This window comes from Vidua chalybeata, chromosome 11 (assembly GCF_026979565.1).
Source record: "Vidua chalybeata isolate OUT-0048 chromosome 11, bVidCha1 merged haplotype, whole genome shotgun sequence".
In the NCBI taxonomy this organism is placed as follows: Eukaryota; Metazoa; Chordata; class Aves; order Passeriformes; family Viduidae; genus Vidua; species Vidua chalybeata.
The window spans coordinates 3280764-3295864 of NC_071540.1; the positions used below are offsets into that span (position 1 = coordinate 3280764).

Sequence of the window (15101 nt, forward strand, 5' to 3'; positions counted from 1 at the left end):
CCTATTTCATTTCCTCTGTATAAAGGATATTATCCCAGTTTTAACTAGACCACACAAACTTAAGACTATGTATGACCCCACAGTTTCAAAGTGTAGCACAAACCTACTGTTTGAATATGCTTCACTTTTTTTTTCAACTCAGTTAATGAGATATATTTGTAAATTAAGACCTGATTATTATATGGTGTTTTTATTTAACTATGAAGTCATATAGATTGACTGATTTAGTCCATCTGTTCTTGTACAAAATTGATTTACCTTTCTTGTGAGGGAAAAACCAGAGAAGGCATTACCATTTTTTTCTAAACTTAATTTCAACCTATCCTAAGCATGTTTTTCCTTTCTTTGTTGTGATTGTATATGAAATTATCTTAAGCCTGAATATGATACCCCTTACTTGAGTTCCTAATACCTCATATTGAGTTCTAATATTTCAATTATTTGCTTTATTTTAGGTGGGAGAGGTTTACATGCTGGTTAACACTGCAATGAATCAGGAACCAGTGAAAGAGAATATTCCCTATTCCTGGTCTAAGCTGGCACAAATAAAGTCAGACCATTACAAAGCTCTGGCACATTACTTCACTGCCACCATTCTGTGTGACCATGAATGTAAGAATCATATTTCTTTATATGTTTGTATTAAAAAAAATACACACATCAACAGTTATAATTTGGTCTGTGAATAAGTTTTGGAGCCAAGAACTTTGGTGCTTTAATAGATGTTAAATTGTGGTCATTTTCCCCACTCAAATATGAGGCCGTGCTCTTTTTGTCTTTCGAGAAAAATGTGAAAATTCAGTAAACTAACTTTCACAGAAACAAAAGAAAAGTTATATATCCATTATATGCTACTAAATAGTTCAGATTTTATATATATGTTTTGGCATGCAAGTATTACTTGCATATTGTAGATGATAAAACCAAAAACTTGAAATTCTTATTTATATATTTATATATGCGTATGTAAGTATTTTACTGCATTAGGAGAGAATGTAGTAATAAGTACACAGTACCCTAAAGGAAGAGGGGACCAAGAGATGTGTATGCTTAATGGTTTTTATCCATCATTACAGTGCAGCCTGGTGATGATGAAGATCAGCAGGAGAAAGCCTTGTCCCAGCTCTATGACTACGTGCCTGAAGGGCTGATGGTTCTTGCTGTTTTAAAGGACAAAGTTCAGAGAAAACAATTAGGTAACTGCCACTTCCACACAGCTACTAGCTACAGTTTGAAAACTCCCTGGTATTTATTGTCTGTGGATGACAAGCAGTGGTTTTTAATGTTTTCAGGGAAAGCGCATTTACGCAAAGCCATTGTTTACCACGAAGAAGCTCTCAGAGTCTGTGGGCTCTGCAAAAAGCTTCGCAACATTGAGGTTCTTCAGGAGGTTCTGACAGCTGCACATAAACGTTCACTCCTCAAATATGCTCAGCAAGAGACAGAAGATGACTTCCTAAGTCTAATTCAGGCTCCAGATATACTCCGTAAGTGTACACAGCCAGAAATAAAGGATATCTAACCATAGGCAAATATGCTTTCATGGAGAGAGGCCTTTAATTTATATGTATCAATACATACAGAATATGCTTCCATACAGAACATAAATAATGTGAAATATATACTGCACATTTGTAGAGTTCCTGTCGTAGTTGAGATGGTTACAATGCAAAGCAACACACTCCATTTTCAGAAGGCTTCAAACTGTTTTTATTCTAGCATGCATGCTTTTTATACATTCTTGCAAAACTCATATGTTTACTCATTGGTCACTAGAGACAAACAAAGTGCTGATTGGAATAGGCAGTTGCAGGTTTCTCGTATTTATCCGTCTTTCTTTCTTGGTTTCTATGTCAATGACCTTTGTAGGAAATTTTTTCAGGGGTAAACATGGATCCTCTTATCAAACTTCTCTCTGGCTCACAGAAGTTGCTGTAAAACCTCTTCCACAAGTTCGATTCCTTACATGTTTCCTCAGTCACAGATCAATGTATTTTGATCAGTATATTATTTTGCTAGAACTCTTTTACAGTATTTCTGTCTCTAGCAACACTGGTTTTTGGGGTAGATAACAATGGTGGTTAGTTAGAATCCAGCTTTTTTTGGTGACTATCTTGTGAACTAGAAAAAATGGGGAGACTTGAAAAAGTTAAATTCATATGGGGGAAAACTACAGTAACTGTTTCTTGAGCCCAATTCTTGTACTAGACTGGGCTGTTAACTCAATTTGATGGCTATTTTTTTTTTCCTACCTTAGACCAGCTCATATACCTCTTTCCTCTTTGGATGCAGTAGGAAACTGAGTGCTGGTTTTAAAAACTTCTCAAAGGAAAATAAAATAAAAATGACAGTAGCATAATTTTGTTCTAAGGGATTTTTTTTTTTAGTTTTCCATAATGATACTGTGAGCTGTGAAGATATTTTTAAGGTAGTTCTGATATCTAACAAGCTTCCACAAAGAATAATTTTTCCACATCCCAGTAAGAATTTAGGACAAATTCCTATCTAGCTTGGAATGCAAGAAAAATAAATTTTGATGTCTTTTAACTTATACTTAAAAATACTTAAAAGTCTTTTAATTAATACTGAAAATTAATTTTATTTTCTTTTTATTTCAGCTAAAACAGAACATAAAATAGAAACAATTGCTCCTCAGTTTTCCAAGGTGAAAGTTAAAGACTTCTTTCACAAGCTGGTATGTAACATACTGATACTGACCAACCTCTGCCATTTTGATAGCAACTATAAATTCACTCTTAAGTGAGAGAAGGGACACAAGTATTTTAACCTGAAAAGATAATCCTGTAGTAATTGAGCTTTTTTCAGAAGCTATTGGAGAAATCACTCCTAGCTTTAGAGGTGTAAGTCAACTTTGAGAGAAGCAAAGAATAGAAGTGCAATTTCTATATGGCTTGCACAACATTCAGTCTTGAAAACCTTCATAAAAGTCCCATGAAGTCTCAGCAGATAATTGCACACAGCTTAAGGGGAGGGAGAAATACCTAGTGTGTGGAGACAGGCATGCAGAATGTGTGACTTACATGTGACACAGCCAGTCTTTCAGGTGGCTCTGTATGTGTCAGTGGGCAGAAGGAGCTGGGAGTTCTGGTTAGGATCAGAATATGCAATGTTTCATGAATCAGTTTATCTCCTCTGAAATGGAGTAATACAGGACCTTACAGCCTATGCAGCCAAAAGATTCTGCACACCTTAACAGAGATCCTGGAACAACTTAGCAGTTGCCTTTATCCCACTCTGTTTGAAGGATCAACTGAACAGTCAAAAAATCCCTTTGCATTTCTGGGGAATTAGCTGGGAGTTAACCTGAGGAACATCTACAATAGAAGAGCTTAAAGCATTATGCCTTACAAAAGCAGAAATGCTCACTTACAAGTGACAGTAAACCATAACATGCCTGCTGTTGTGTTCCCTGCAGGGCCCACTGACAGTGTTCTCAGCCAAGCAGAGATGGACAGCTCCACGTACCATTTGCCTCCACCATGAAGCAGGAGAGCTTGGATTCAGTCTGAAAGGAGGTTCACCAGTACAGGTTTATTGTCTTGATCCAGTTTGTTCTGCAGCAGTAAGTATATTGGTGTGATTTGAACAATTTCTCTGCAGACTCTAGTATTAAAATGTACCTTTAGCTAGTTCATACTAGTGGGTGGAGTATTTCTTGAGTTCTATACATTAGGATAGTAAATTCATATAATCTGAATGCATTTGAAGTGCTATATATGCTGCAGGTTGTTAAAGTACCCATATCCCCAACATCACATGAAACTAGAGTTCATTTCTTTCTCTGTTCATTCTTAATAGTTAAAAAGTCACAAATAATAAAAGCAAAGGTTACTTCTTGTCTTATTCAGGAAGTTAGAAGGGATAAATACTTTAAAAGGTAGCAACAAGAATAAGGATCAGGAAGGGAATGCAAGGTGTAGTGTTTGCCTAAGAAGGGCAAGAACATTTTATTGGCTTGTAATGATGTTCTTTCAGGGAAAGTCCAAAGGGATAAAGCAGCATGCAGTGAAAAGCAGTTTACTTATAGAAAAGGCAGAAGTAACCACAGAAATACAAATAAAAATAATGAAGAAAAAGAATTAAACACTGCAGAAAATGTCTTCTGGGGACAATAGCATAGCAAAACCCAGGGTTCATTTACTTAAGGAGAAAAGTGAAAAGAACATAAAACCAGCCAACATTTGAGTATAGCAGAATCACATCAATGGTAACTCCAGAGGTAGTTTGTGTACTTGAGAAAGTTGCACATGTGTGGCTAGAGAATGGGTTTGTAGCATCTAAGAGGGAAATGCCTTTGGGGCAGATACTCTGTGATGACAAAAATATTTTACATGCCTTTTTAATTCTGGATAATAACCTGTGCCGAATTTTTTGACAGTCAGCAGGCCTAAAAGAAGGTGACTACATTGTTTCAGTTGGTGGCATAGATTGCAAGTGGCTTGGTGTCAGTGAAGTGCTGGAAAAATTGAAAAGTGGGGGAAAGCAGCCCATGGAGATTGAGGTTATCAGTTGCCAGGATACAGCAGCATCTTTGGTATGTAATGAGGCAAATATGTTTGGCAGATTTGATATGCTAGAGTTTTTTCACTTGCCTGCCTTCAGTTCCTGATTAATGTTTACTTTCAGGTAGTCAGATATCCCACTCAGCCTGTGAATATATAAAGCCTTCAGATGTATGTTCAGCTTTAAACCATCTGTTTAAACATTGTGACCTAGCAAGCTAAAGCAGTCTGTCTGCATAAGAATGGTTGGGTGGGTGGTGGGCTTTTTTGTAGTGGAGCTACTTAGATTAATTGTATGAAAAATCTGAAGACCTAGTTTATTTCCCCTAACTTGTCCCAGAGGATGAAGGCATTAACCCTCATCATCAGTGGACAAATCACAATGAAACAATAATGGGATGAAATAGAACATCCAAGACCACGTTTATTTTAACCACTGTTATTCTAAATGATCTGTGACTTTTGTATTAGATCGTGGATTATTGTATGCATTTTTTTTTATTTTGCTGAACTTTTAACTGTCTAGTCAGTTACAAAACTACTGCAGAAGCTTTAGACTAAGGGAAAGTCATCATAAGATTAAAAAATATTAAGCTCTAAATAACTTACTAGTTGTGTGAAAGAGCCTGTAGCTCAGCTAAATCCACTGCTGCATGCTTTTAACATTCCCTGGCAAGCTTAGACACTCAAGTAGTGTTGCCTGAGAAGATATTAAGGTGCCCCTGCTGCTGTTAACGTTTTCTTGTTTTGTAAAAATTGGTTTTACTTATTGAAAATAAGGAATTGTGCATCTGCCATTTCAAGTTGCAACTGGAAAGAAAAGGCTAGAATATAATCAAATTGCTTCAGGGCAAAGCTAAGAGGAGACAGAGAAGGCTGTGCCTTTCAGGTATCCCAGGAGAGTGTCACACAGGAGCTCCTATAGTTGTGATCATTATAAAACCTGTCCAAAGACAGCAGAAGTACTCCCTTCACATCTGTGCAGGAATTACACACTTGAGCTTTGTAGGGGGCTTAGTGTGTACATTAAATAGTTATTCTAGAAGCCAGTAAATGTTTAGCAACCCAAGAAAAAAATGACAAGTTCCTTTATGCTTTGCAGAGTATACCTTTGAGTCCACATGTGCAAAATCCCAGGGTCACAGCACTCTGAAGGGCCTGGTGCTCAGTGATACCATTAGCACAGAAAGCTTGCTGCAGTCTGCCCTGGAAAACCGTTTGCACAGTAACCTTTTGTTATTGTCAAAATTCTGACCCATTTTGGATGACTGATTCTTAAAATGCTTCTCTTTTTCCTACAGCATAGCAAGAGTGCAACTTACTCGATGGGAATGCAGAAGACATACTCCTTAATCTGTTTAGCCATGGACGAGGATAAAATTGATGAGACCAAGAAAGCCCCACTAAAACTCCCTTTTCTAAGTTGGGGAGCTAAGAACAGACAGAAAGCTGCAAGTACACTCTGCCTTCCTTCAGCTGTGGCTGGAAGTTCTCAGGTTAAGAAGAAGCTTTCTCCCTTCACACTTTTCAATACAGAAAGTTCATTGTACTGAATCTTTCGGAAGTATCTGTTAATGTGACTTTTGTTTAAAATGTAGATAAAAATATTGATCAATTTTGTCTTCACATACGTACGTATAAACTCAGACAAATTCTGGTGACTTCATTTGCTGTGCATTGAGCCACTTATGGTCAGAAGCTGGCAGAAACTGTAAAACTGAAGTATTTGAAGGTTAGAATGAAGTCATTTGGGAGGTATGCAATAACAAGATGTAGATTATAGAATTGCTTACATGAGGACTGGACTCCTTTTGGGTTTCAAAATACAGTTATGACTGATTTTTCATAAAAATAGTCAAAACTATGCTAGATGGGAGTTATTGATTATAAACTTGATGCTGAATGCAAAATAATAGGGGAGACATTAAAGAATGATTTTGCTCTTAGAGCCAGTAAATGACTTAACACTACTTTGAAGAATTATCTTAACAAACCACAGGTGAGAAGGAATCATAATATCCAGAGAAACAAGTCTTGTGCCAAGCAAGAGTGTCACAGAGTTGTGTTTTTATGCAGAGGTGCTTCCTCACAGTACTTAGGTGTAGCCTACTGAACAGGCAATTTAATTCTGGAAGAGAATTACAAAGCTTAAAATCTAAAAGGTCTTTTAAACTCCAAAAGGCTTTTACTCTCTTCTTTTTCAGATTTAGGTAACATTTTAAATGCCTGCTGATTCAATTGTTAAAAACAAGCTTTATTCCAAATGTTATTTAACCTACTTACCTTAAGACTTGTATCTCACTTGTCTTGATAAAATGGATAGCTGTGAAACAGATCTCAAAATGGACATAATATGTTGATTCAGGGGCACATAAATTGCAGTGATGCTTTAAAATATGATAAAAAAGTGCTTGTGCTAAGTGGCAGGATATTTATTTACTATGACATCAAGCAAAAAAAAATTCTTCTGCCCTTGGAAAAATTTAATGAGCAAACTGTATCTATAGTAAGGAGGGGGACAAAAAATAACAGGTGAGCATTTCTTTGAGATTCTTCCATTTCCTTAAATTAACTGAAAATTGCTAACACTGTAGTGTTAGTTAACTTTGCCATCTACAGAGTAGATAGATACTTAAAATTTACACAAAAATCTGCATCTTGGTGTAAACTTTAAAGTTGTCATGTATTTTTAATTCCTTATGTAGTAGGTGTAAATATCTTGATGACCATTATTTAAGAATAAAAATCAGATGTTGCCATTTAGCAGTAGCTTTTTAATTCTGCTGCAGCTTGGATGATAAAGCATAATTTACAGGTTTTTGCTATTTACTGTTGCCATACCTCTTGTGTGTTTCTCTAATGTTGCTTACAGAGATCTAAGAAACTTTTAAGAGAAGTTCCTGTATTGCGCAATATCAACTAAGAGTTTAAAACCAGCTTCTATTGTAAATGTAGGTGAACCCAGTGGGAAGAAATGCTGATGTCTGACTCCAGTTCAGAAGGCTGAATGATTTCTTTTTTATAACTATACTAAAATACATTAATATACTATTTAAAGGAGATACTAAAACTACAATCCTACTTTTCTAACTGCCATATCTAACTCACAACTCATGGCCTCCTCGCGAGAGTCCAGCCACAGGTGGGTTGGATTGGCCATCAGGCTCAAACAATCCCCACCTGAATCCAATCAAGCAATCACCCCAGGGAAAATTCTGCAAGCACATTCCACATGGGAAAAACAAGGAGCAGAAATAGAAATTGTTTTCTCTTTCTTTCTTCTGTACTCCTCTATGAAAAAATCCTGAGAGAGAAGAATGTGCCTGCCACAAACTTCCTTACAAAGAGTGTAAACATATTTCTAGTTTCCCTGTAAAGGCTACATAAAAAAATAAGTTGTAAATTCCTTGGGACTTGCCTATCCTTAGCAATTACTCTTTAGGTGTATTGGGAGTAGTGCTTCTATTACACACACAAGCAGCAGCAGCCAGACCCTGATCTGCACAGCCCTGCCTCACAGTGTTCCATACAGATGAGATTTACTTGGTCTGTGTGCTGAAATTGCTGATCAAGTCAGCAAACCTTTAATAGAGTCACAGCAATCACCCTTCCAGCTCTTCATTTCTCTTAAACCACCATGACAGTCTTCCTGGAAATACTTTCCCTCTTAGCTCCTGAATAATTGTCTTTCCCTTCCCATCATCACACTCACTTGTCCTTGAGGAAAGCTTGGCTTTTTAAATTTAAAATATGAAATAAATGGGCCTAGGAGACCTTATGCTCCAACCAAACAGGCCTTTTAATGCAAAATACAGACTTCTTTCCAAGGCAATTTGCACAGCTTACTCTATATGAACAGAGCAGATGTTAAAAAAGAAGCATCAGAGTCCAGTTGCTGCTAGCCATGATTACAGAAATCAGCATCTTCTGATTTAATATTAAAACCAAACTTTTATCATTCAGAAGAAAAAACCCAAGTTTTGCAAAATACCACTGCACGTGCACGTCAGGAATGCAAAAAAGTATAAATTTGTTGTGCTACTGCTTGTCCAAGCGCTTGCTCAAGCCCGTGGATGGCCGCGTTACAAAGCCGATGGACGCTTCCAAAGCGCTGCAGTAAGAGCAGAGCTTTTGCTTTGCCAACGCCGGGGATGTGCTGCACCGCCTGGAGCACTGCGGCTCCTGCCAGCTGAGCGCGCCGCTTGCCAAGGAAGGGGTTGGCGCCGCCATCCCTGCTCTGCTCCCGCACCTGGAGCCGAAGAGAGCTGTCAGCGACACCCAGCGCTTCTGCCAGAGCCCCGCGGCCAGGGCTGACCCCGGCTTCATCTCTGCACAGCTCAGGGCAAGCGCTAGGAAGCTGGAAATACAAGCTCCCTCCTCCATCCCTTATCGGATGCAGTTCGACGAAACCTTACTTAGGAACAGTTTCTTACTAGCAACAACAAATGAAAACAATGGTTTTTGTCATCTTTGGGATGCAGTCAGAGAAAGAAAGGGTAACAAGAAACAATTTAAAAGCAGTTTCCCTAGCCTTAGAGAAAGCAAAGTCTCAAGCTGATTTTGACAGTGACAACTGCTTAATGCTACCTAGTGGTACCTCACATGTACCTACATACATTACCTAATGTAAGATTACATTTAAAAAATCCAGGATCATATTCTTCAGCCTTTTTGCTTTGTTCCCAAATGAGCCTTCTTTCCACTGAACTATACTACTGAAGATTTATTCCTTCCATGCAAGTGATGCTGTGCTCCTTTAAGATCCTATGTATTCTCCCTGCTTTGCTGTACATCTCATATTTTAATATAACACAGAAACTTACTAGTTGAATAATAAGCTGAGAAGCTTCTCCTTGATTGGCCACAGGAAGCAACACCATTCCAAGTTCGAGTACAACAAGTTTTTGTACTCCTAGGTAGTACTGACCACTGATTGGGGTTTTCTCTACGATTACAATTCCCCTAAGACTGCTGGCCTGTGTTGAAAGGAAAAAGGTATTAGGCAAAACCTTGTTAATGACAAGCTAATGCAATGGAACAGAGAGAAATTCTTTCAAGTATCAGCTGCCTAATAGCAAATCAGAGGAAGAGCATAAGCTGCAGCAACAGGACAGAGGTTTAATACAGCATTATCACACAGCTGCAGAATTTTCAGATAGTTTCCAGGTGAAAATTATCCCAAAAGGTCATCTCCGATGGAATTGTAAAAAACCACAAGAAGAATGTTTTCAGAAGCATGGAATAAACAAGTATCAAGTGAAAACTTTTCTCTTTATATAGCACTTACATTTCTAAACCTAACCAATCTTCGTTTGAATTCATCCCCTGCAACCAAATCTGCTTCGGAAATAAGTAAAATGCAAGTTCTGTTTGAAAGATGAAAGTCCACCAGTCCCAAGGCATCTTCAAAGATGACTCTAACTTTCCCTTAGGGTGCGATTGTTAGAAGAAAACATACAGTAGTTAAAAATATACTAACAATTATTTCACAACAGAGCGTTCCTAAAGTGTCAGTAATTCTAGTGACTTGATCATGAACTTTATAAAAAGCCTTTTCTCCCTTGAAGTAAATCTATTACAAGCAATCCGAACTACTGTGTGATGTCTTTAGTAATGCAAATTAATAGCAGTTCCAATCTACAGATTTAAAAGTACTAGAGCTGCTCAGTAAACGCTGGACTTGAACAAAAATATCACATGCTTTTCTGGAGGGATCATCACAATTTAGTTTCAGCCTGCTAAGCTAGTCCATAGCACAAACATGGGACCAGTCAGGCCCAGAGTAAAGCATATTCCAGCCGTTTCACCTTCCTGGGCAATAGAGGGGCATGTTTTGCCTGACTTGCTTTTCTTCTTCCAATTTGTTTGTGCTTACCTTGTAGCCTTTGGGCTAGCTCTGACCCTCTCCACCTCTCATTTCCAATCACATGCCCGTAAGGGACAACTATAGATCCCGCTGTCACAGGAAAGTTTGCCTTTGTTGTCATCAGACCTCCTTTAAAATCCTCCTTCAGTAGCAGCTACACCCTAGGAAGAAATGTGGAAAAGTAGCAACACATTTTGCAAACCTGTTCCAAGCGTATAAATTTTAATCATAAACTTAGGATGCAATATTCTGGAAGAGACACTACCTCCTTTCTCAAGCTTCCTTACAGCTAAGGTGAACGTACCAAAATCGGCCAGCAACTCTGGCTCACAAGTGACAAAAATTTAAAAGATAACAAATTTTGCAAAAAAAGTGAATTAAAATCTGATTGTGGGACTACTTCCCCCTTTACAACTCTTTTTTGGACCCCAGTAGCAGGAGCTGATGGGAATGACTAAATACCATTCAAAAAGCACTGAGAGGCTTCATCTAAGGAGGATTCTACCTCACCTCGCAGAGGTTAGAACTTGGTTTATTTTTAAGGAAAGGCATAAAAGGAGTAGCTGTCATATACAGCCATACTTCTTATTAAAACCAACTGCATTTGTTAAGCAGACATACGGAGTGTTATTGATTCATATTGAAGAAAATATCCAAAGTTAGTTTCTTGGCTAGCAGCCTGTCCAGTTAACAAATTGTTCACCTGGATAATTTAAGAACCAACTTACATGAAATGCCTCAATCTCCAAGGACACTGAAGGCCCTCAGCTTACAACTAAGGATGGAAATCAAAGTCCTCCACAGCCAGGATGCAAGTTTGGAAAAAGAAGGGACTTAATAAATAGCTTAGGGGGAAGCTACCAGAAAGCTGTGCTCCTTCTGTAAGCACTGAGGGGGAACAATAAGGCTTAAAGGATGAAAATACCATGTAATAATCACTTCCCTTCCTAGGGTTCTTCTGTCACAACCATCCATACAATCAGACTGGGAGGTGACACCACAGAGAGCTTTTGGGTTCTGATGGTATCAGATTTTATGGGTGTGAAATTTGCTCATTTCACGGGCATGCCAAATACTAACTTCTTCCCGAAGATTCATCATCTTGTTTAAGACAGGTAAAATGTACAGGAGAGTCACTTTCCACTCCTCTGATTTTTTTATTATTTACTTGTATGCACTGAGAAGCCTATTGTGAAGTCTCTACTTGTTCACAGCAGTCTAGCATTGAACATAGAGGGGAAATATCACTCATACAAGAGCGCTGCATAGTTCCCCTTATCCTAGTTGCAGAGAAACTCTTGAAGAATTTCCAAAAGAGGATGAATGAAGTGAAGAGGATTCTTGATCTATAGCTTTGGTAGTTATCAGCTCTGTTCTTTAATTGAAGCTGAAGTGAGCAGCAGCTAACTCCCGTGCCATTAAGCGCTGACACGTTACGTTTGAAACAATAAACAGTTGTCGCTATTTGAGTTCTTGCCATCAGCACCTCCCAAAAAACACCTGTCCGCGATAGCCAGCGCCACAGCGGGCCAGCCGTCGATGCGCTCAAGCTGGCCGTTCCCAGGTGTCAGCCTTTGTAAAAGCTGTGTGAGTGTTTCTTCCCCGCTCAGAGAGAAGAGCCAGACCCGTCTGCACGAAACGGAGAGCGTTTGTGCCTGTCTGAAAGGGAGGAGAGCCGGCCTACAGTTTGATACCTGTTGGCAACGCCAGCGGGTCTGTGCAGCGCCCTTAAATGCCAGCTTGGATTGATTCCACTCGATTTAGTCTGCTACGAAACGCAAACTGTTTGAATGGAGAGAAATTCAAGACACGACTGAACGAACCGCCGAGGAATTCCTGCCTGTGTTAAGTGGTGTCACCTTCATGGCGGCAGGCAGAGCCTAAATAAGGATTTGAATGAAACTCTCGTGTATCAGCCAGGCAGGAGCTGCCCCAGGCTCCTGTGCTGAAGCCTTGCAGCGCCTCCCAGGCAAGCCCGGCGCTGGTGCTGCCGAGCAGGGACGCTGGCTGGCGGCTCGGGGCTCCGGCTGGGATGCTGCCAGCCAGCAGAGACCGGAGCCAGGCAGAATAGAAGGATGTGTTCCTCCTCTGCCTTCCTCAAAGAGAAGACGAAGCGTTTAGCGGCACAGCAGCTTCAGGGGGCTGCAGGCTCCCGCGTTTCTGCTCTGGGAGCCTCGGCAGCAAACCAGCGGCTGGGGCTGAGGGCCTTTCTCCCTCTCCCAAGTTTCAGCTGGGTGCATCCTCTGTTTAGTCAGCCAAAGGATGGGAAGGAAAACAACTTGTGGGACAGGCATGACTCCTGGCTACTTATGGCTACAGATTTCATTCCCCTCGCAGCTTTCAAGAGCAGTATTTCTCTCAAAGTAGGAAAGGAAGCTACGAAGCCATTGCCATTTATTTACTTACTTACTTAGGGGGTGCAAAGCTCTGTGGTGAGGGAAGGTGATAATAAATCGGGGGGATTTCCCCCCCTCAAGGTTCTTCCAGCCTCCTCCTCCCTCATTGACATATCTGGCTGGTGGGTGATTTTTATTCTCAGCACGAAAACGGCGATCTATTTCAATGCATGAATGCAGCCCTGCATCTATTCACAACACAGTGAAAGAGCCCAGAGACGTACTGTACTAAATAAGAAAACAAGGAGAAGAAACGGGTTCGCCAGCCTTAGAAACCTCTGTGATCCAAAGTCCTCCTGATTCTTTAAAGGAGGGTTGTAGAACGGAAGGGAAAATAAACCTCCCCCCAAAAAAGACCAACAAGCGGGAAGACAAATACAATTGCCACCACTTCTTCTCCCGAGAGAATAATAATGATAATAAAAAATGCTAACAAGCACCCCACATTTCCATTATCGGCAATTTGGAAACATCCGACTTAATGAGGGACCCCAGTTCAGTCCAATTTAACCGCACCTACGGACGAGGAAGGCGCTCGCCCAGCGCGCCTTGCACGCACGCAGAGCCCAAGTCAGCCAGAAACCCACGGAGCGAGAGCCCTCTGCCAGGCAGCCAGCCACAAATTGTCTGAATAAAATGAATACTCACTCCTCCAAGGAGCAAGGGAGCCGCTCGCCCGCAGCCACTTCACGCGCGGATTGAAAGGGTGAGGTAAAAAGCCATCAGCCGGTGCCTGGGAACAGGCAGGGTGCTCCAGCTTTTCCTCTCGTGCTTTCCGAGGCTGCCGATGCTGGCGGAGCCGCTGGTTGCTGGGCTTCCCGGCTCTCTGTGCCTGCCTGCTGGCGTGCAGTTATTAATTTCTCCCTTCGCACGAGCCAGCGGCAGCCGCACGTCTCCAGGAAAGCGGGCATATTCCAAATCAACCCGCTAATTCCGGGGCTGAGCGCGCTGCCGTGCCTGCCTGCCGAACGTAACTGTGAAGCGATGTGGAAAAGTGAGCCGGGAGCCTCCCCTGACAGCTCTTATTGGGCTGATCTCGGAGGCAGGTCTAGCGCTGGGAAATTGGTGGAAGCACTTTGGGGTGGTGGTTTTCCCCCTCCCTCCGCTGCCCGCCTTCCCCCCGGCAGGCACGCAACTTTTCCAGGGCCGGCGGCGCCGCTCGCTCCCCGCGCTCCTGCCGGGCGCCCGGGCCGCCAACTCCGCGCCGGGGCATCTCCTCCGGCCGGCCGGGAGCGACGGAGGGAGGGAGGGAGGGAGGGAGGGATGCGGGCAGGGAGGGAGGGCGAGCGGGGGTGGGCACCGGGCGGAGCCGGGGCGGGGGGGGCGGGCCCGGAGCGGGGCCACCGGAGACGCGCCCGCCGGGGCTGGGAAGTGCCCGGAGCGTCGGCGAGGAGGAGCCCCCCTCTTCCTCCCTGCCCCGTCCTTCGGGGTGATGCCCGCCCGGAGAGGGATGCGGGCTGGATGCGGCAGCGCCCCGACGGGCCGCGGGCAGCCGCTCGGCTGCGTGCGACAGCGCTGCGGGCGGGCGCCCTGGGGACAGGGAGGGCATCCTTGAAAAACGCTTTTGCCAACACGCCCCCGGCAGCTGCGGGCGGTTCCAGGTTCTCCGCAGCCTCGGTGGCCTCGGGCGCTGCGCGGAGCAGCCCCAGGGCAGCGCCGGGCGAGCTCCGCGCAGCGGGAGCTGCATGGAGGCAGCACCGCGCAGGAAGTCCTCGACCCCCGCCCCGTCCCCGAATCCTCTCGGTGAGCCACAGCGCCGGCATCCCGCACAGCCCCGGCTGCTGGAGCGCTGCACGCAGGCTCCGGGAGCGCAGCACTGGGCATCGCCACCTGCCTTTGGCTTTACGGAGCTCGAGGGGGGCTCGTCCCGTCCGAGGCAGACAAAGAGCAGGGCCAGCAAGCCGCGAGGGACAGGCCACTGCCATCCCCTGCCCACCTGCCTCAGCCATCCAGCTTTTCTCCTGGTCACGTTGCATGCATTATCTGTTAGCAGATGAAATGTATTGTTTGTAATAATACATCCTAGCTCTGAATCCTCCAAGTCCGATGTTTGCCCCAAGGGAAGGGGTAAGAGCACAAGGTGCAGACATGGCCAGGTGCAGGCAGGGACTCTTCAAATGGAGGGCTGCTACCACACGGAGCTGCTGCTGTTGGGGAAGTTTAATAAATGAAGCAGGTTCATTGCTCAACTTTATTTTTAAAGGGCTGGTCATTTGAACCGCTTTCAGAGCACCTGCAAACCTCTCCACCTTGAGCAAAAGATAAGATGACTACTCTGTTGAAGATCTACCTAGGACTGCAGAAAGTGGCCCCAAT

General features: G+C 42.7%; 2 protein-coding genes across 7 annotated transcripts in view; one reads left to right on the forward strand and one right to left on the reverse strand.

Annotated features, from left to right (window-relative positions):
- The window catches only part of RHPN2 (rhophilin Rho GTPase binding protein 2), a 30691-nt gene extending 23405 nt beyond the window's left edge, over nucleotides 1–7286 (forward strand). Inside the window, exons 9-15 of the mRNA XM_053952953.1 lie at nucleotides 456–612; nucleotides 1077–1196; nucleotides 1293–1487; nucleotides 2619–2695; nucleotides 3437–3583; nucleotides 4400–4555; nucleotides 5825–7286. Of these exons, the coding sequence (XP_053808928.1) occupies nucleotides 456–612; nucleotides 1077–1196; nucleotides 1293–1487; nucleotides 2619–2695; nucleotides 3437–3583; nucleotides 4400–4555; nucleotides 5825–6076 (1104 nt within the window). The 3' untranslated portion in view covers nucleotides 6077–7286. The remainder of the gene's footprint in view (nucleotides 1–455; nucleotides 613–1076; nucleotides 1197–1292; nucleotides 1488–2618; nucleotides 2696–3436; nucleotides 3584–4399; nucleotides 4556–5824) is intronic.
- Nucleotides 7287–8292: 1006 nt separating this feature from the next.
- LOC128793625 (Fanconi anemia core complex-associated protein 24-like) overlaps nucleotides 8293–15101 on the reverse strand; it is a 43981-nt gene continuing 37172 nt past the window's right edge. The window contains exons 1-5 of one of the 6 annotated variants that reach the window (XM_053952970.1): nucleotides 13434–14033; nucleotides 10399–10550; nucleotides 9811–9950; nucleotides 9347–9499; nucleotides 8293–8772 (exon numbers count right to left, since the gene is read on the reverse strand). In XM_053952970.1, coding sequence (XP_053808945.1) covers nucleotides 8530–8772; nucleotides 9347–9499; nucleotides 9811–9950; nucleotides 10399–10510 — 648 coding nt within the window. In that variant the 5' untranslated portion in view covers nucleotides 10511–10550; nucleotides 13434–14033 and the 3' untranslated portion in view covers nucleotides 8293–8529. The other 5 variants (XM_053952974.1, XM_053952972.1, XM_053952973.1 and 2 more) reach the window with 5 other exon arrangements.